At 54.7% G+C, this 21,273-nt stretch overlaps 1 protein-coding gene across 10 annotated transcripts in view; it reads right to left on the minus strand.

Annotated features, from left to right (window-relative positions):
- The window catches only part of OSBP2 (oxysterol binding protein 2), a 376,231-nt gene that overhangs the window by 25,852 nt on the left and 329,106 nt on the right, over positions 1–21,273 (minus strand). For 6 of the 10 annotated variants that reach the window (XM_044989854.1, XM_044989855.1, XM_044989856.1 and 3 more), the window contains 4 exons: positions 17,121–17,238; positions 14,010–14,076; positions 12,138–12,305; positions 739–984 (listed from right to left, as the gene is read on the minus strand). In XM_044989854.1, coding sequence (XP_044845789.1) covers positions 739–984; positions 12,138–12,305; positions 14,010–14,076; positions 17,121–17,238 — 599 coding nt within the window. Of the gene's footprint in view, positions 1–738; positions 985–12,137; positions 12,306–14,009; positions 14,077–15,449; positions 15,547–17,120; positions 17,239–18,160; positions 18,180–18,567; positions 18,765–21,273 lie in introns of those variants that run through there. The other 4 variants (XM_044989860.1, XM_044989858.1, XM_044989862.1 and 1 more) reach the window with 4 other exon arrangements.

Here is a 21,273-nt window from a genome sequence, read left to right on the forward strand (position 1 = left end):
GAAACTCCTGGGCTCCCTTTAGCCTCCTGAGGGTGTCACTGCACAAGCCTCCTCCTTGACTTCCCCCGGGTATCCAGTTCTGTCCCCTGCAGATCCCTGTGACCAGCCCTGTGCCTGCTCCTAAGGGAGCCAATGGCAGCTCCCGTCAGACCCTGGGAGCAGAGGGTGGAGTCGCAGCCAGGTTTATAGAGTGGGGGTCTCATGCATTTTCCGTTCTACATATGGGAACTATCGCTCCGAACCTGATTGAACTGAACGTATCTTGACATTAGGTTCTGAACAATCTGGAGCACTCCCCTCCACAATGGAAACACAAAACCTACAGATTAAGCACGACTGTCGACAGAGACAACACACCTGTGGAGAATTTAGCTGCAAAGCTCCATGTGCAAGCTCATCCCAGACCCAGGGCTGGCAATTTGGTACCTATGTCCAGCTAGTTAAAACTGCGATAGTTTCATTCTACATTTGATATGTTGGGAGAGGCTCCCAGCTCCCCCCTCTTCCCCCACCCCCGGTCTCCTCATCATTTCCACCCTGTTACCCTGGGGAATGCATGTTTTGCTTCTGCCTTCTGAAAGAGTTACTTGTGTAGGATCCACTGCTGGGCCCACTGACTGCAATGGAAGCAGGACCAGTGTGGAATGGGGGAGCCCCAGGGAATCGCTCTCCCAAGAATGCGACAATGCTCCTGAAAGGCTGAAATGAAGAGCCCCTTCCCCGCAGCCCTGCCCATACCTGCTCGCAGAGCGATCGGAAGCCGAGCTCATCTAGCCGGTCGAGTTCGTAGGTTTCCCCCAGCAGGGGGTTGAACGGCTTCGCAGTGCGGTGCACAGTCGTCGAGTAGGAAGACACTGAAAATGCAGCAACGAAACACATCTGCTCGGTGGAGCTCTCGCACTTCACGGCTTTGTCCAGCAGCTCGTGGTATTCCAGGTCCTCGGTCAGCCGCTGCAGCATGGAAAGCGGCTCGTTGAAGTTTACCTAATGCAGGCGGGGGGAATAGAGAGTTAGACATGTGCACTAATGGGTGAGCAATGGGCTTCCGGCAAAGACACTGGCAGTCAGTGATCTCCAGGTAGAGAGTATGGTCTAGCCGCGTTCCCCCGGTGTCGCACTGCACAGCCGGCCCCGTACACACTGCTCTCCCCCACACCTAACTTCCATGGTAACCTCGGACCCCCTGGCTTCCACTGCTGAGCCCTCAGCCTCTCCGAGGTGACTGTGTCCTGAACGGAGATCTGGAGAGGAAGGGAAAACTCTAATGCGCCAGAGCAAACAGAGTCACTGCAACCCCAGCTCCCCTCCTTGTGCTTCGCTCTACAGTCTGTTCCCCTCCTTAGCCTGGATTTTCCCACCCCCCTCCAGGTGGGAGCTGCAGGAAACCTCATTTAAAACAATGTGACAGCCCGTGTGGCGGGTGCTCCCAAGGAATGGCCAGGCGGGTGGGGACTGCTGCCAGGTGGGGTGGAGTGAAGGGGGGGTGCTGGATCTGCTCACACACAGCCAGTTGCCCACGCTGCCCTCTCGGTTTAACTCTAGTGTTAAGGTGAAGAGGGCGGTTCATGCCTGGCTCCTACACTCTGCATCACATCACCGGGGCTGGGGGCTTCGGCTAGCGTGGCCAGGATGAGCTGGGAACACCGTGACCTGGGACCTGGAGACCAGCACGGACTGACAGCTCCCAGCTGCATCCTGTGTCACGCGCACAGACACACCTTCACCTCGAGAGCTAGAGCTGGCACCAGTCACCCAGGCCAAACCGGGCCCAGAAGAGAGTCACGGAGTCAATGGGCCTGAGACCCGACTCCCCTCTGGCTCATGGGGGCGTCCCCCCAGGTCTGGGCCGAGGCACATTAGCAGGGAAGTGTGCGTCTGTCTCTGGGGGGAGAACAGGGGAATTCATTCCTCAGGGCCAGCAATCCTGCACCTGCCGGGAGCACGGAGACCACTAAAACATCCCCTCCTCAGAGCACTCAGCTGAAATGATCTGTGTCAATACCAGCACCAATCCTCAGACGTGAAACGTTTCAGCAAAGGGAACATACTCTGTGCAGAACAGAGCCTGGTATCCTCCACCACCGCCTACCTTCTACTTCCAACCCATCCTCAGGGAGCCTCTTCCCGGCCGAGGGCAGGCCCCTCTCGCTCAGCGCCGCTCCAAGCGTCAGCACGAACCATAGACTGGGGCCTCCAGCCATTGTCAGACTCACTCAGCACAGGCCACCAGCCCAGCTCGGCCTGCAGCTTTATGAATAGCCAGGGGGAAAACAGCTGCTTCCTGGGCCACCCAAAATCGGAGGGAAGCAGCGCTCCAATTCCCCGTTCGTTCTGGTGTGTGACTGCACACTCCAGAGGGTCCACCGCCTGGGGCCAGGGGAGAGGGGACGTGATGCCAGGCGGCTGACGGAGAACATGGTCCAGGTTTTAAAAGTAAGGCAGCTTGAAAAGCCGGGTACCAAGCCTACCTAGTGCAGAGCTAGAGGCGAACTGACCTGACCTGTCCAACGCCGGGCAAGAGTCCCTCTCCAGGGCACTGTCTGCACTGCACGTTTGCTCCTATTACTGCCACCCGCGGAGCTGCATCAATGCAATTCCTAGCACACCCGGGCAAGGATGCTCTATGCCTGTGCTTTTCAACCTTTTTTCATTGGCGGAGCCCTTTGGAAATTTCGAATGAGGTGCGGATCCCATTGGAAATCGATGGACTGTACACAGAGTTGCATTCTGTTCAGTCAGTTTTCAGTCTAAGTCTTTCGTGGACCCCTTAGACACAGTCTGTGGACCCCCCGTTGAGAACCCTGCTCTACGCCATGATTGGCACCTCTGCGGCTTGCCCTGGTTTCTAGCAGAGCTAAGCTGCCTGGGTGCAATAGGGGCTTGCCCGTCTGCACGACAGGTTTGCACTCGTGTAGCTGCTCCGACGGCTGGAACTGGGGCAGATCTTCAGCCCAGAAAATAGAGAGCTTTGAGATAGTGCAGACAGCCACAGCTTTGAAAGGACTCTCTCCAAGAAGATTTAAATAACAATGGTATGGAGATCGGACATCCCTGAATTCCAGATACTGGCAGAGATTCAGCTGGGCTTTCTGCCCTGCCTAGATCTCAGGTGCGAGACACAGTGAACAGAGCCATCAAAAGGGAAGAGGTACAAGGGCGAGTCAGAGATCTGCTTACTGTAACGGTGGGGCTGGGAGCAGGGAAATGCTGCATGCTCTGTTTCCATCCTACTTGCATCATTCACCACAGACCCAATGGTGGCAGCTAGCAGAGTGCAGGTGTCTCACCACAGGGCTGAGGCCGGGATAATGACTCTTCTGCCTCTGCAGGTAACCTGAATAATTCCACACTCGCTCTTCCCACTTCACATGCTTGATCGCTAGCAGAGCTGGAGCCCATGCCTGATGCCGTGCTGCAGAAGGGATCGCGGCTGGACATCCTGCAGCAGCACCAGGCATTTGGGGAGAGGGGAGACTACACGGACACACCTAACTTTTTGTTGCAGAGCTAATTACTCCCCCCTCCATCTCCCTGCTTCTATAAATAACCAACAATTAAATCCTCAGCCCAGCACCTCCTCCGGCTCCAGAGCTCTCTCCACTCCAGCTGCAGCCTGCACAGCAGCTAGAATCATTCCTTCTTTTGCTTATCCCACTAAACTGGAAGGACGATGCTCTTGCTAAATGCAAGCACCAGCACACAGCGAAATATTCTGGAATCGTTATTTGTAGAGATTTGATCATAGGGCCTCTTTCTTAAAGCAACACTGTCAGAGCAAGTCCACCCCTGAAAGTAGATGTTGGACAAAAACAGCTTCAAGAAAACCTAAGACCAAAAGAAGTGTTACCATGAAGCTTTAAAAAGGGATTCCGATAAAAAAAAACCCCAACAACTTATATTTAAGTAAAGTGTGCACTGCAGTGTTAGCGCTGGGCTAGTGCATAAGAATCAGAACATGAAACTAACTAAATGCAAAAGAGAAACCGCTCAGACTGTTTGCATTGTCCAAGCTGAAGGAATGTTATAATTACAGCCGAGACAAGGTATGGGAGGTAATATCTTTTACTGGACCAACTTTTGCTGGTGAGAGACACAAGCTTTCAAGCCACACGGAGCTCTTTTTCGGGTCACTCTTATCTCTCTACTATCCTGGTACTGACACATCTACAACTACACTGCACTACTACAGCTGGTCAGGAATTCGACTAAATGTTTTTTCACAGAAAGAAGAAAAGCCAATTCACTAATGAATGGGAAAGGATCAGTTTTGACTTGAAAAACATATTGACATTGTTAAGATGTCCTGTGTCAACGTTTTCTAAACAAAAAGTTTGGGGGTTTTGTTCAGAATAATTTTTCATTTAAAAATTTAACTTCATTTATAGTGAAAAGGGGGGGGGGGGAAGAAGAGTGGTCAAAATCGGAAGTTTCAATTGACCCAAATCAGTCAGATGGTCCATTAGAGAAGATTTGACTTTTTGTCCTGATTTGGGATGGGAAAAATGTTTGAAATTTCAAAAATTCTCATGAGATGGGAAAACTGTTTCCCCCCCACCTAGTTATGTTTCTGTGTACACACTTCTCAAAATCTGGTCAGTGTCCCTCTAAGATTTAGCATATAGGCAATAGAGCATCCTCAAAACTTTGAAGTGGTGGAGAGCTAAAGGAAGTTAATCAGCTGTGTAGAAAGGGTTGGTTTTCTTGAACATTTACAACACAGCATTTACAAAGTAGGCAAAGCACTACCACCTCGAGAGAAATCGCTGAAGAAAAATCAGGCAAACCGATCCATTCAAACACACAGTACCAGAACCAACCCAACAGCTGCTCCATCAACAGGGCTCTTTCAATGGGAGATCAAAAATTGTCCCACTGATGAATAAAGTTTAATCCACCAAAAATGCAAAACTCCCAAAGCTGATTTATTGCACATTCCATTTTGAGACTGCAGAGATATCGACTCACAATGAAAATCAGCAGGGACCTGTTCAATTGCACAGAAAGGTTTCAAATATCTCATGTCATTTAGGGAGACTTAGGGAGGAAAAACGCTCTATGGAATGGACGATCTAGTAAGCTCCTTACATCTGCCACTGGTGTGCACAAGGGAACAGAAGAACCAGCCCGGGAAATATTCTGAAGGGTATCTAAGACATTAAGAATTTTTTCCCACATTCACTATCTTGGCGCTATTAACTTGGGAATGGCAAAGGACTCTGACACTAAGGGTATGTCTACACCACGAAATTAGGTCAATTTTATAGAAGTCGATTTTATACAGTCGATTGAGAATGTCCACACTAAGCGCATGAAGTCGGCGGAGCATTGACTACCGTGGCTAGCATTGACTTACAGAGAGGTGCACTATGGGTAGTTATCCCACAGTTCCCGCAGTCTCCGCTGCCCATTGGAATTCTGGGTTAAGCCCCCAATGCCTGATGGGTACATGTCATCAGCCCCCCCACCCCCTCCTTCCATGAAAGCAACAGCAGACAATCGTTTTGCACCTTTCTTCCTGGGTTACCTGTGCAGATGCCATACCACGGAAAGCATGGGGCCTGCTCAGCTCACCGTCACCGTCCATCTCCTGGGTGCTGCTGGCAGACGCGGTACTGCATTGCTCATAACAGCAGCTCCTTGCCTTCGTGGCAGACGGTGCAAGGACTGATAGCCGTCGTATGCCTCTTGGGTGCTCCTGGCAGACCTCGGTGAGGTCGATCAGGGGCACCTGCACAGACATGGCTATCCTCCTCTTAGAGCACCGAATGGGGGCCAGAGACTTCAGGTCATTCTCCTCTTGAAGTTTCATCTCATGGAGATTCTGTCCTGCCTGGAATATCATACGAGCTGGAGGCTTCTGCCTCAGGCTGCTCTCACAGCTGGCAGCACCGCACGGTCGCACCAACCCCAGCCTACCCCTTGCTCCCATGGCTCATGAAGCCTGGACAGCAGTAAGGAGAAGTTCAACTCTAGGCTGAGCAAGTGCAGAATGGTGGCAGAATGTGCCTTTGGATGTTTAAAAGCTCGCTGGCGCTGCTTGCTGACTAGGTCAGACCTCAGCACAACCAACATTCCCATTGCTATTGCTGCCTGCTGTGTGCTCCATAATATCTGGGAGAGTAAGGGGGAGATGTTTATGGCGGGGTGGGAGGTTGAGGCAAATCGCCTGGCGTCCAATTTTGAGCAGCCAGACACCAGGGCGATTGAAAGAGCACAGCAGGGCGCACTGCACATCAGAGAGGCTTTGAAAACCAGTTTCATGACTAGCCAGGCTTTGGTGTGACAGTTATGTGTGTTTCTCCTTACTGTAAACCCGCCCCCTTTGTTGATTTTAATTTCCTGTAAGCCAACCACCCTCTCCCCTTCAAAATAAAGTAACTATTGTTTGGAAACCATGCATTCTTTCTTTATTAATTAAAAAAAAAAAGAGACAACGGACAAGGTAGTCCGGGTGGAGTGGGGGAGGAGGGAAGGACAAGGACATTGCTTATTGTAGCCACATTAAAAATCAAACGGTTTGAACGACAGCCTTCTGTTGCTTGGGCCATCCTCTGGAGTGGAGTGGCTGGGTGCCCGGAGCCTCCCCACGCATTCTTGGGCGTCTGGGTGAGGAGGCTGTGGAACATGGGGAGGCGGTTATACAGTGGATGCAGCAGGGGTCTGTGCTCTTGGCTTTCCTGCAGCTCCAACAGATGCGTCATCATGTCTGTTTGCTCCCTCAACAGACGTGTCATCATGTTCATTTGCTCCCCCATTAGCCTCAGGATTACGTCCTGCCTCCACTCTTCACGCTCATTTAATTCTTTCCATGCATTAAGCTGTGCCCTATCAGTGCGGGAGGACTGCATGAGCTCGGAAAACGTCATCGTGAGTGCGGTTTTTTTCGCCTTCTAATCTGTGATAACCTCAGGGACGGAGATGATAGGGGGAGCGTAGAAACATTCTAAGCTCTATGATTCTGGGGGGACGGCATTGGGTACCTGTGCTGCTGAGTTTGCCACGCTGACCAAACAGGAAATGAAATTCAAGAGTTCCCAGGGCTTCTCCTGTGTACCTGGCTAGTGCATCGGAATTCAAAGTGCTGTCCAGAGCGGTCACATTGGAGCACTCTGGGATAGCTCCTGGAGGTCAGTACCATCAATTTGCGTCCTCACTACCCCAAATTTGACCCAACAAGGTCGATTTTAGCGCTACTCCCCTCGTCAGGGGAGGAGTACGGAAGTCGATTTTAAGAGCTCTTTAAGTCGATGGAATGGGGTGGTTGTGTGGACGCATTCATTTTAAAATCGACCTAACGCGGCTAAATTCGACCTAACCCTGTAGTGTAGACCAGGGATAATGCACAGCACCCAGATCACTCCATTGCAACTTCCTGCTGATTTGTATTGCACTTGAAGCAAGTGCATCACAGATCCAGGCTTTAAATTGCCCTTTACGATTGCTAACGGGCCCTTGCAGCCTTTCCCAAGCGTTTATTGTTCTCAGAGTAAATATCTCAAATGAACGTAACTGGGGCAGCCCTCCCCAGACTTCAAATGGGAGCTCAGTGCCTCGCAGAACTAGGTCTTTGGGCTGAGGATGCTGAGTGCATTGATGGAGGGAGACGACAGGCAGCTGTGGTCACTGTTAGGTCCCATCGGTTTGTTTACAGCACAGGGGTTATTGTACAGTTTACTGGGGACAGCAACTTTGGGAAGCTGTCTGGATTAATTTGTCCCATTGGGGTTTCTTGTAATTAATTCCCACAGGCTGACAGATGACGTTATTGGGGCAGGCAGAGTGTATTGTTCTCACATTCCTGACTGCATTAGTAACTCCCGGGATGTTCCGATTGACAGGAAAGGTATAAATTGCTCTGAACTGCAGACGCAGCAGCTGCTGGTATTTTTGCACAATTCCATTAGGTCTAGGCACATTCCTGTACACTTCAAACTTTCCCCTGAAATTGATCTCGCAGAAGAGTCTAATGGGCTGCCCAGGACTGCTGTGGAACACTGGGGGAAAGCGATGGAGATCCACCACTTCCTGCCACGCAGGCTGTTGGACCACACAAGGACACAGCCCCCAGGAAGGATAACAGGTGTTGTTTTCCCCAACAAACTGCACAAGCTGCCATAACAGGCCCCTTTTCCTTCTGACCCTGGGGGCAGGAGTCAGTGAGTTCTGTAAGAGCTGGACTCTGGCTATATGGCTACAGTGCAAACTCTTTCCTGACTAGAACAATGGCTCCCGGGTTAGTTCCGTCCTGACAGTGTCCCGATAACCTACATTCACTGCTGGAACTCTCCAGCGGCCATGGGAACGCTCCTGAGCCTGGCAGTGCTCAATCTTCAAATGGAGCTGCACCACGGTCGTGTCCCAGGAATGGTGCTTACAGGGACGGCCAACAGGAGATGCAGAATCAGTCACCTGTACAAGGTGGTTTTCCTCTGCAAAGCGCCTTTTCTGATGCAGTTTGGGGATGGGTTCCTGGGCTTCACTAAGGGCAGGATTTTATCTGGGTCAGCACCAGTCTCCAAAGCCTAGTGTCTCCCATGGGCACTGCTCAGCAGGGTGTTTAAGAGCTTCCCGCAGGTCCCTATGCCAGGGCCCAGCAGGAAGAACCTACTGCACTGAGGATATTGTGGTCTGGAGTCAGGCTGGGGTCTATTTACACACCTGATGCCAGGGGTGCCTGGAGATGAATGGGGAAATGGAGAGAATTGTTATCTTGTTACTTCAGAGCTGTTGCACTGAATCAGAGCCATTGGCCCACCTAGGCTGGTACCTGCAGCTCAGACAGCAGCCAGGAACCTGTGCTCCCCAACCTCGACCCCCCCATCCCGCAGACAGCAATGCAAGTGGGCAAGGAGGCAATGATGCCAGTGCGGAGAGAACCTCCTGCTTAGCCTCTGCATGCAATTCACCTTCTCAGGGAAGCAAGTGCCTGACTCCTGCCTGGGAGCAGCAGCCGCCATATGGCAAGTCAGTCTAGTTGGGTCTCCTCACTGCGCCTCAGCCGAGACAGCTATCCACGCTGTGACAGCAGCCATGTCTTCCTGGCTCCACCATGGTGGGACAGGAGGGCAGGTCACAGCTGCTTTCTGTTGCTGCTCCAGGGGTCTGGCACTTGCTTCCCCTTAGAACATCTTCCTCAACCAATGTCTCCCCCCATCAGACACCGACAACTCTGCTAGTGCAAAGAAAGATTCCGTTTAGAACCCCCGAGTGCCTTGGGGAGGGCTCAGCTCGGCCCTCTCGCCAGATACTTGCCGGGGGGCGGGGGGTTGCCCTTTTAATTGTGACTGTGGTCTGTGTGTGTTGTCAGTTACAGTTCAATTGTCTGTGTGACTCTTGGGGCTGGGGCTGCAGAAATCAAGTTGTCAGGATTGGACCCAGAACCAGGAGGAAGGGAATTATTCCAGGCTGGGCTCAAATCACCTTTCCCTGAACATCCCTAGGCTACAGCGCATGTAGGAACTTCCACCCTCTTCTCCTGACTGACATGCAGATGGGCCTATTGGATACACTGGGAGTAGGCAGCCCCAGCCCCTGTTCCCATTAAATAAGAACATAGGAATGGCTGTACTGGGTCAGACCAGTGGCCTGAGGGGATGGTATGATGGGATAGCCTAATTTTGGCAATTCATTTGGCAACTGATCTTTGATTATTAGCAGGTAAGTATGCCCAGTGGTCTGTGATGGGATGTTAGCTGGGATGGGATCTGAGTTATTACAGCGAATTCTTGCCCACATGCTCAGGGTTTAGCTGATCGCCATATCTGGGGTCAGGAAGGAATTTTCCCCTTGGGCAGATTGGCAGAGGACCTGGGGGTTTTTCGCCTTCCTCTGTAGCGTGGGGCACGGGTCATTTGCTGGAGGAGTCTCTGCAGCTTGAGGTCTTCAAACCACGATCTGAGGGCTCCAATAACTCAGACATAGGTTAGGGGTTTGTTACAGGAGTGGGTGGGTGAGATTCTGTGGCCTGCATTGTGCAGGAGGTCAGACTAGATGATCATAATGGTCCCTTCTGACCTTAAAGTCTGAGACCAAAGGTCCATCTAGCCCAGTATCCTGTCGCCGACAGTGGCCAATGCCAGGTGCCCCAGAGGGAGTGAACCTAACAGGCAATGATCAAGTGATCTCTCTCCTGCCATCCATCTCCACCCTCTGAGAAACAGAGGATAGGGACACCATTCCTTACCCATCCTGGCTAATAGCCATTTATGGACTTAACCTCCATGAATTTATCCAGTTCTCTTTTAAACCCTGTTATAGTCCCAGCCTTCACCCCTCAGGCAAGGAGTTCCACAGATTGACTGTGCGCTGTGTGAAGAAGAACTTCCTTGTATTTGTTTTAAACCTGCCGCCCAGTTCTCCTTCCACAGACTCCAGGCCAGGGCTGAGCAAACAATTCGCAGCGAATGATTATCCGATGCAAGTTCAAAGTTCACTTCTTACTAATATTCTGCAATAGCCCCTTAAATTGACCCTTTCCAGGGCTGCCTGCTCCTGCAGCAGCTCACCAACTAGCCGTCCACAGGGAGCACATGCTGCAGGGGTCTGAACCCAACGATGGAGGCCCCTCCTGTGAATTGCTCCCACAGGAGCCGCTTGCACGACTAGACAACCTGCTATTCCACAGGAAGGAGAAGCTGCCCTCTGACCCAGGGATAGAAAAAACAGATTCTCCTGTGCTAGCAAAGCAGAACCGCAGCTAATGAGCTAGGGAATGTCCCTCAGCAGGCCACACCCCCTGGGAGCTTTGCTCAGTGGTTCAGAGAGTTCTCTAAAGCATGAATCCCAGTGTCACCTGCCCAGACCTAAGCAATTCTTCTCCCCCAGTCGGGACAATTCACCAGCAATGCAGCTGCGGACTCCACAAAGAGGTTTCCTGGTTCACACTAGGAACTAGAAACTTTACTGTCAAGACAGGACTCTGCTTTCCTTTTCTACGGAGAAAAGTGCTTTGAGAAGGGGACCCGAAAGCAGATGGGTGTAAACAAATCCTCTTTACCGTGATGAACAGGAGACACCCCAGTCTTCAGTCGACAGGAGTAAGTAACTTCAGACCCTCCCCACAGTACAGGGGACATGGGAACCAAACAGGGGATGCTGGCACCGTCGTCAGTGCCGAAAACGCCAGAAGCCACGCCAGAAGCCAGAGAGCACTGCCTGTGGCCAGAGCCTCCCGGCTGGGAAGAGAACAGGGCTCCACGTAGAGGTGGGAGATCAAGCCAGGTCACTGGATACTTTCCATTATCACAGAAGGTTCTTCCATAGAGCATTTGGTGTCAGTGACCGCACCCCTCCCCCCATGCTACGCACTGGGGCAAGCTCTGCTTTCTCTGTAACCCCTCTGCTGTATCCTTCAGAAGGTGAGGAGCGAACCCATGAGTCCCGGCTGGTGCAGGGGATCCCAGAAACCCAGTTTACAGGCAGGGCAGTCTCCTTGCCTGTCCCTCATCACCCACATGCGCCAATCCATTCAAACCAGAAAACCTACCAACAGGACGTAATCCCTCTGCTGCTCCTAACTCCTGCAAAGGAGGCAGGCAGGGTGGGGGGGCTGATGGGATCAGACTGCACGGCACAGCTGACTTGCTTGAATCCTCTTTTTTGTAACAGTCACAAGAGCCAATCACCAAAAACAATTAGCAATGCAAATTGGCTCCGCTGAGGGGTCCCCAGCAGTGGCAGTTGCCCTCAGACAGGCTTGTGGAGGGCAAGAGTGATGTAAGCACTGGAAACACACAGGGAATAATTCCATTTCTTTTCCGATTAAAATGGCCAATAATGCAAAAGCCAGACTCTGCTCAAGGCTCGTGTGCAGCTGCAGCTCTGCTGCCTTCAGCCAGGTCTCCGCAGCTCCTGTTACCTCCTTCTCTAACAGGAACAGAGAACACAGCTCTGCTCCTTTCATGGTGCCTTAGCTGCTGAACTCAGCCCTACCCAGAATGCACTTCCTGGTGCACCCAGCCGGACCCAGAATGCACCGCCAAGTCCCTCATTTGGGGCCTGATCCTGGCAGGTACCCAGTACCCCCAGCTCATCACCTCCCAGGATCAGGCCCTTTCACATGTCTAACCAAAAAACGGACAGGAGGCAGCGTTCACATCAGGCGCGGCGCGGGCAAGAGCGGGGAAACACTCACGTACAGGCATAGGGATCTTGGACAGTTCTTTGCCAATGCAGTTTTTCATTATGCTCCAGAGGTTAAGGCTGTAGTTGGGTTTGTCTGGAATGCGCGTTCGTCTCCTCTTCTTCGGCAGGACGTCTTTGCACATTGATTCCTTGTCACCAGTTTGATTTGCGCTCTCAAAGACCTGGGGAAGCAGCAAAGAGCCAGATCAACCAACCGTAGGGCTGCAGGCGTCCAATTTCCGACCGGAACGCCAGTCGAGAAGGGACCCTGGCGGCTCTGGTCAGCACTGCTGACCTGGCCATTAAAAGTCCGGGCGGCGGCGCAGCGGGGCTAAGGCAGGCTCCCTGCCTGCCCTGGCTCTGCGCGGCTCCCAGAAGCGGTGACATGTCGCTGCGGCCCCTAGGTGCAGGGGCAGCCAGGGAGGCTCCGTGCACTGCCCCCGCCCGAGCACTGGCTAGGGCAACGCGCAGAGCCGCACTGGCCGCCACCATGCCTAGGAGCCAGAGGACGTGTCGACGCTTCCGGGAGCCCAAACTTCACTGCACTGCACCCCAAACTTCTTCCCCCACCCTGAGCCCCCTCCTGCACCCCAACTCCCTCCCAGGTCCTGCATCCCCACCCGCACAGCCCTGAGCCCCCTCTTGCACCCAAGCTCCCTCCCAGAGCCTGCACCCTGCACCCCCCTGCCCCAGCCTGGAGCCCCCTCCCATACCCTGAACCCCTCATTTCTGGCCCCACGCTGGAGCCCACACTCCCAGTCAGAGCCCTCACCCCCTACACACCCCAACCCCCTGCCCCAGCCCAGTGAAAATGAGTGAGGGTGGGGGAGGGGGGATGGAGCGAGCAGGGGTGGAGCCTCAGAGAAGGGGCGGGGCAGGAGTGAGATCACGGGGGCAGGGGTCGGAAAGGGGGCAGCGCAAGGATGTTCGGTTTTCTGCAATCAGGAAGTTTGCAACCTAACCAACCGTGGAAACCTGGCTGCTGGCGACAGTCAGCTCTTGGGGTATCACTCCTGGGATCTGGCCTTTCCCCATGCAGGGCACGTGCAGCTCAGACCCAGAACGTCCCCCAGCAGGCGGCTTTGCTTGTTTGTCTGAGCTTGTTCTCAGGAAAGGCCTGTTGGGCTGGGCAGAAATCTGCTTGACAGCAGTACCGGTGCTGCTTAGCGTGTGCGTGCTCTGGGCTGGCCTTCCGGGTCGCCAGGGCACGTCCTCACAAGAATATCTCCAGTGTCACCTGAGCCTAAGACAGGACCACATGCAGGCCGAAATGGTCGGGTAGCCGTACTCAGCCCCCTGGCAGTGGTGGGGGTAGGGGGGAAGGGAAAAGGCTCTTTGGGGCTGAGGGGTGTCACCAGAACTACAGCTGATTCTGAGTGAAGTGGGGTGAGTGCTGGGGGGAGCTGATCCATCTTATTCTCCCCTCTGCTCCCACTTGCTCCCTGCTGAACAGACACACTTGGAATATTGTAACTGAGACTTCAGTTCCTATCTCCCCCGTTATGGCTCATTCTGCTGCCCTGTGAGCCTCCCCCTCCCCCCAGATCATTCATAGAATCAGAGAATCTCAGGGTTGGAAGGGACCTCAGGAGGTATCTAGTCCAAACCCCTGCTCCAAGCAGGACCAATCGCCAACTAAATCATCCCAGCCAGGGCTTTGTCAAGCCTGACCTTAAACACCTCTAAGGCAGGAGATTCCACCACCTCCCTAGGTAACCCATTCCAGTGCTTCACCACCCTCCTAGTGAAATAGTGTTTCCTAATATCCAACCTAACCCTCCCCCACTGCAACTTGAGACCATTCCTCCTTGTTCTGTCACCTGCCACCACTGAGAACAGTCTAGCTGGTCTACTTTCCACCAGCTCCATCTGCCCGATGCACTCACATTGTCCTCCAGGTTCCAGTCCTCTGGGTGCCCCTCGCTGGCCCCGCTCAGGTTACTGCCAGAACGCCTGCAGGGAAGACAGAGGCAGTGGGCACGGGCGCAAGCAGGCACAGAACAGAACAGGAATGGCTGCTCTGGCCATGCTGGGGCCTGGTTTAACCCACAGGACATTGCAAAGGGGCTGCAGTGGGTGGAGCTTAGCAGGCAAACATGCCGGAGGTTCTTCTCTCTTTTCATTCTTGCTACGAAGCCAGTGAGTGCACACCAGGCTGCAAACAGCCACTGCTGGAAAGGATCTTTCTAAAACTCACTTCCAAGCCTTTAAAGATCCCGATTCCCAGGTCTACGATCCACTGCGCCTAGTCTCGTCACCAGGCCCTCCGAAACCGAAGCCAGACTGGTTTGCAAATCACACTTGGACCCAGCTTTGCAACAGTCCGTCTCTTTAATGTAAATAGAGCTACGTGGGAGACATTTCCTGGTGCTGGCAGGTCTCTCACCAAGAGACATCACTGTGCCCTCCTCAGGCTCTGGGGCCCCCATCGCCATGGTTTGATTAGGTAGGAAGCACAGTTTAGTGGTTAAAGCTCAGGTCCGGGGAGGTCAGGCAACCTAAGTTCTTGCTCCTGGCTCCATCGTAGGTATGTCTGCGGCCCCCACACCAAAGGCTCAGAGCCCCTCACAGTCTGTAATGGATTTAAGCCCAGCCCTGCCAGGAGGGCTGTGAGACTATCTCCACAGCTGGACAGGAACTGGGGCCCGGAGAGGCGAAGTGACTTTCCCAAGCTCCCACGGGGCGTCTGTAGCAGAGCAGAGAATTGAGCCCGGGTCGGCAGAGTCCACTGGGCCAGCAGCGGCTCTGCTTCTGATTTGCAGCGAGCACCACCCACCAGGCCACGGGGGGGGCCAAAGCAGACTGCCCCACGTCTGCAGTTAGGCACCCAATCAAGAGGCCTGGATTTCAGTGGGCCTGAGCAATCCCTGCCCCACAAGTGTCCTCTGGCCCTTCAGAAACTCCCCATCCCCCTACCTCTGGGGGACCAGGCCACTGGCAGAGGCTGCTCAGCCCAACCTTCCCTGGCTGCGGACGTCCCTTTAAAGGGAAGCAGGGAGCGGCTGACAGCGCCAGGTGACTCTGGAAGAGCCCCCGGGCAGGTGGATTCCTTACCAGGCGGCAGTGGTGCTGTGCCCAGCTACAGTGGGGTCCCCCTGCCCACCAGGACCCCTGCTGCCGTGGGACGGAAGTGGTGCTAGGGGCATAGATTGGCACTCTGCTTGCAGGCCCCACGACAGGGCTGCAGCTGATGGGCGAGGTCACCCCCTTGTTATGCTGGGGTCCAGCAGCACCCTAATTCCCACCCTCATCGGTACCCTGGCTTGGGGGGCTGCTCTGCAAGGCTGGGAGGTCCAGAATAGGGAGGGTTCCCTGGAAAAACTCACCTGGGCCAAAGCATTAGAATACAGGAGAAGCCGTTTCCTCCCAGTCTTCCCTACAGGAAACACAGGCCTCCCAAGGCAAGCTGGGCACTGCAGTCCCCGCAGAGCAGGCTGGGAAAGTGGGAGGAGTCTGGGATCCTGGATAAATAGGGCCTTCTCCCTGTTTGCAAACCAGACTCCAGGGAGTCTGTGAGCAGCATGCTGGGACTCTAGTGCCTGAGGGGTGGGCTGGCGGCTTCCCCCTCCCCTGCACAGCAGGTGGAGGGCGGCTGGGTGGGGAGCTGCCTGCTCTGTGGTCGGTGCAATAAACTCTTTTCAGTCGTTCCATCTCAGGACTAGACTAAGGTGCTGCTCTGGGGAGGCAGAGCCGGGAAACCTGTAGGCCAGTGTGTCACGTAGGCACTAGCTGCAGGGGAGGGTCGGGGACCTGCCAGCACCTCACTCCTGTGTCCCCACCCCCCATTCTCTAGCGAATGAAGAGAGTTTATTGCTGGTTCACAGTAAGGGGTGGGAAGCCCTTACATACACCTGCCTGGGCCGCCTGCCTCTGACAGAGCGAAGTACTTGGCTGCTACTCATTCCATGCCAGGTGCGCCGGGGAAACGCCCAGGATGCCGGAGCAGAGGAGCACGGCCGTCAAAGGGGGGACAGGCTGTGCCCGGGCCCTGTGGCTCTTGAGAAGGAGGGAGAGGGCACAGTGCATCTCCCGCTCCTGCCCCTGCCTGGGAACCGGTCCCCAAACAGGCCTTGCTCGTCCTCAGGGATTCCCCGTTCCCCTCTGTCTCGTGCACTCGTTGCCACCAGGGCAGTGGGCGTGCAGTGCTGCCCAGTGAGGACGGCAGCGCGTTACACTTGCCACGCACTGGCTCCAGTGACGCAGGCCCAGCCTGGCGGGTGCTGCTGCTGTGCTGAGCAGCTGTTTCCCCCAGAGCCCCAGGAGCCATGGCAGCTGCTGACCTCTGTCCCCAGTGCTCTCTGGCCTGGGATCTCTGACTTCTGAAAGCTCCCCTGGGCCGTGGACTCCAGCCCAGATCCTCACAGGCAGTTAGACTCCTAAGCTCCATTGAACTCCCTGGCAGTTGGGAGCCTCAGTGACTTGGAGGCTCTGGGCCTGTGTTACTGAGTTAGAACTTGTCCTCACACCTGGTAAATCCCCCATTCCTAATCAGGCCTCCGGGGGACAGACCAGGCCGTTGGGACAGGGAGCCATTCACCTCTGTCGCTGTTTCAAATCCAGCCCACGCTGTTCCCTCCTGATCACGGCTCTTTGCCCCACGTGCAGCGGGTTGGCGGGTCTCAGTCCAGTTTCTAGTGGACAGAGTCCACACTGCAAAAACATCATTGCCAATGGCCCTGAGCAGCCCCAGAGGAGAGGTGAGAGCCAGCCAGAGGCTGTCCCTTCAGTCCAGGGCTCTGTCTGAGGGCACTCTGCCCTGCCAGGAGTAGAGGGCTCCACTCTCTAGGCCATTCGCCAGCACTGATGTTTGAAACATGCCTCTCTGGCTGCCTGCCTGCACAGCCGACCCACCTGCAGCGGGGTGTGTGTCATTAATGCAAACCCAGAGGGTGCTGCCTCTACCTTGTTAGTGAGAAGCCAGACAAAGTGCCTCCTCCCCACTCTCCCTATTCGTGCGGTGGGCTTTGGGCCTGCTCTGCACAGGGGCTGCTTCATACCTGTGATGTTTGGGGTCTGCGGTTACTGTGATAAAAGCTGGTGCATCCTCCATGGCATCAAAATACTCTGTCTCCTCATCTTCATCACTGGCTTCCCCTTTGGCAGGCTGCACACTCCCTGGGGGCACAAAGAGAACCTGGTCAGCGCCACTTCTTCCCTCGACTGCTCACGCAGAACATCAACGTGTGCTCCCAGCCAGAGCCCCAGGGGATCCCCACACACCTTCGCTCTGCAGGTACCTGCAGACCAGGCGCGCTTCCCCCTGCCCCACTGTGCTGTCTGTCTGTCTCTCCCCTTCCCTCTCCTCTCTCACGCCCAGGGTTACGCTGGCTGAAGGGGGCTGGTGGATCAGGGCAGCTAAGTTCCCGCTAAGCTGCGCAGCTGCCTATTAAGCACCGCACAGGGCTCCGGCGGGGAGAGATGCCTCTCCCCAATCCCCGGACCTGCTGTGGCACCCCTCCCCCGGCCCGGCCCCAGCCTGGCCCCGAACCTGCTGCAGCCATAGGACAGGCACCCCGGCCTGGCCCCAGACCCGCTGTGACCCAGCTCAGCCCGGACCTGCCACGGCTGGGGAGACGCGCCTCTCACCCTCAGCCCAGGTGCTGCTGCGGGGAGAGAGAGCTGGGGGGAGTCTTCCCTCCCCACGGTAGCCCCAGGGAGCCCCACTGCACCTCAAACCCCTCATCCTCAGCCCCACCCCAGAGCCCGCACCCCCCTGCACCCCAACCCTCTGCCCCAGCCCTGAGCCCCCTCCTGAACCCCTCATCCCGGGCCCCACCCCACAGCCCTCACCCCCCTGCACCCCAGCCCTCTGCCCTAGCGCTGAGCCCCCTCCCACACTCCGAACCTCTCAGCCCCACCCCCACCACATGCATTTTGTTAGGTGCACCACTATGAAGGTCGTGTGTCACACATCAGCTCCATCGTGGTGCACCTAACAAAATTCATTCCACACATGGACATGGGTGGGAGAAACGAAAGGAAACACTGCTGGGCAGATTTTGCTCTTGCCCAGTCAGGGTACAAAACGCTTTGCTACCACGGTGACAAGTGCCCTACAAATGCCATCAATGGTTGGATTAAGCTGGAAGTTTACCATGTGACCTGTGCATCCAATCAAATCTAACTAATATGGTTCAAATTTCAAAATGGACACGTTCAACTGACAATCTAGTCAATCTCAAACAACGAGTTTATCGGTGGTTTTGGGGCTTTTCCAAGGCCCCTGCTATTTTGGGGGGGGGGGGGGATTTATAATATTTGCTTATGTTTAAAAAACATTTTTCTTCCCTGAGAGAGCTGAACCAACGACAGGGAAAGTGCCTGTCCAGAGACATAGGGGCTGGGACTAGGGGGGCTGCAGCACCCCCTGGCTTGAAGTGGTTTTCATCATATCCAGGATTTGCAGTTTGGGTCAATGGCCCTCAGCCCCCGCACTATACACACTGTTCCAGCAGCCCTGCCCAGAGACGCCAAACCCTGCTGCTATGATCCGACCCTTCCTCCGTTCAGACATCAGCACCGCATCATCCCCCGCACTGGCCGTGAAAACCCGCTCCTGGCTGGCGCTCTGACGTCACACCCGCCGGTCGATACAAGACACAGCTACTGAGTCACATCCTAGCTGACAATCTGAGCACTTCACCAGCATCGAGACCGAGCTTCTTGGGACCACTGTAACTCTGCCCCTGAAGCCAGCCCTGGATAGCGTTTGGCCCTGTAGCAGGGTAGACACCCGCTCCTGCCCCGAGGGGCTTAGAACAGCCCAGCCGGGGGCTGTGCCTGGGGACAAGAAAGCTGGGCTGATGGGGAAAGTGGCCACAGCTGTAGCCAGTGCAATCAGGCCCAGCTGGCCCCCGTAAGAGGCTGTGAGCCAGGGCTCAGGCAGTCTCCCTCTGCTTGGTGAGGGAGAAGGGCCTGGCTGCAGGGACCTAAGCAAGACACCCAGACTGGGAGCAGGGCTGGGGAACGGCCAGAGGAGCTGGGAGCTCCGGCCTGGAAAGCCCCAGGCTGCAGGCCTGACTATAGGCCGAATAGGTGCAGGGTTGCAATGGGGCAGCCCAAGGGTAGGCAGGGGCAGCAGGTCCGAACCCGTTTGCTTGTGATGAGTGGCTCATACTGCAGTCTGCCCCAGTGAACGGGGGCTAGATGGAGACTGGGCAGAAGCCAAGACTGAGGTGAAGTGGGGATAGTGGGTGGGGGTTCCCCTGGGACAGGGAGACCCAGAACTGTGGGGGTACTGCCGGGGGGCAGCACCCAGTAAAAGGGGCACTGGGGTCCTGGGAGGGACATGAGGGCCAGGGTAAGGAGGATCACTGGCCAGCAGAGGGCGCTCTGGATGCTGGAAGCTAATTCCCGAAGATAACCAGCAGGAGGCACTGCAGGGGTGAGTCCCACATCGCAACAGGCCCCTTCTCCAACACACATCTCCACACTGCCCTCTCTGATGCATGGAACCACCCTCCAGGAGCTGAGCCAGAAGGCTACCGCCCTCTCCTCCTTGCAATCCTTCCTCAGGCCCACCTACAAGCAATCAGCCAACCAAAGACGGCTGGGCCCGGGGCACTTGGGGAGAGATGATAAAAACCACCACCTCCAGTGATCTGGGACTGTGACACTGCGGAATGACTCCCGTGGTGTCCACATGCTACAGTGGCCTTTACCCAGCCTCCCTCCTCGCTTTGCTCCCACTTGCTCCCTTGTTTCAGACCTTGTCAGGTCTTTGGGGGAAGGGACAGTGTCTTCCCGTGTGTTTGTACAACACCAAGCGGCGCCAACTCTACTGGGGGCTGCTGGGTGCTACTGCAACACAAATCACAGAGACCCGACAGGCAATTTCCAGCCCAAATGGTTCTAGTCTGAAGTATGACTAGGGGGAGGGATAGCTCAGTGGTTTGAGTATCGCCTGCTTAAACCCAGGGTTGTGAGTTCAATCCCTGAGGAGGCCACTTAAGGATCTGGGGCAAAAAATTGGTCCTGCTAGTGAAGGCAGGGGGCTGGACTTGATGACCTTTCAAGGTCCCTTCCAGTTCTAGGAGATTGGTATATCTCCTATAAAAAAATTTTGGGTTGTATAAGTAGGGGCATTTCCAGCAGATCGAGGGATGTGATCATTCCCCTCTACTCAGCACTGGTGAGGCCTCATCTGTAGTACTGTGTCCAGTTTTGGGCCCCACACTACAAGAAGGATGTGGATAAATTGGAGAGAGTCCAGCGGAGGGCAACAAAAATGATCAGGGGGCTGGAACACATGACTTATGAGGAGAGGCTGAGGGAACTGAGATTGTTTAGCCTGCAGAAGAGAAGAATGAGGGGGGATTTGATAGTTGCTTTCAAAGAGGATGGATCTAGACTGTTCTCAGTGGTAGAAGATGACAGAATGATGCGCCCCAGAACTGAACGCAGTACATTCCGGCAGCAATGACACCAGTGCCAAATACGGAAGTGCTGTGACCTCTCTACTCCAGCTCGAAATCCTCGTTTATGCACCCAAGGATTGCATTAGCCCTTTTGGCCACAGCATCAGCATCAGTCTGGGAAATAGATTGGTGTGTCTCCCTTCGGCACCAGATGGGGCTGCACACAGCATGGGACTTCTGCAGAGCCCAGGGTACTTCTTCTCTTCCCACCTGAGAAATAGCCCAGCTCTGCAAATGCAGCTTAGTTTGTGCAGCACTCGAGGCCTCTGCTGATATGAAACACCTGCTCCTAGGAGCTTTTCTCCTAAGTCCTAGGCAGGCGGGGATCTCCAGTTAGCAGCCAGACATCAGGAAGAATCATGGAACAGGTCCTCAAGGAATCAATCCTGAACCACTTAAAGGAGGGGAAAGTGATCAGGAACAGTCAGCATGGATTCACCAAGGGCAAGTCATGCCTGACTAACCTAATTGCCTTCTATGACGAGATAACCGGCTCTGTGGATGAGGGGAAAGCAGTGGATGTACTATTTCTGGATTTTAGCAAAGCTTTTGATACAGTCTCCCACAGTATTCTTGCCAGCAAGTTAAAGAAGTCTGGGCTGGATGAATGGACGGTAAGGTGGATAGAAAACTGGCTAGATGGTCGGGCTCAACGGGTAGTGATCAATGGTTCCATGTCTAGATGGCAGCCGGTATCAAGTGGAGTGCCCCAAGGGTCGGTGCTGGGGCCGGT

The sequence above is a fragment of the Mauremys mutica genome, chromosome 16 (genome assembly GCF_020497125.1).
Source record: "Mauremys mutica isolate MM-2020 ecotype Southern chromosome 16, ASM2049712v1, whole genome shotgun sequence".
Taxonomy (NCBI): domain Eukaryota; kingdom Metazoa; phylum Chordata; order Testudines; family Geoemydidae; genus Mauremys; species Mauremys mutica.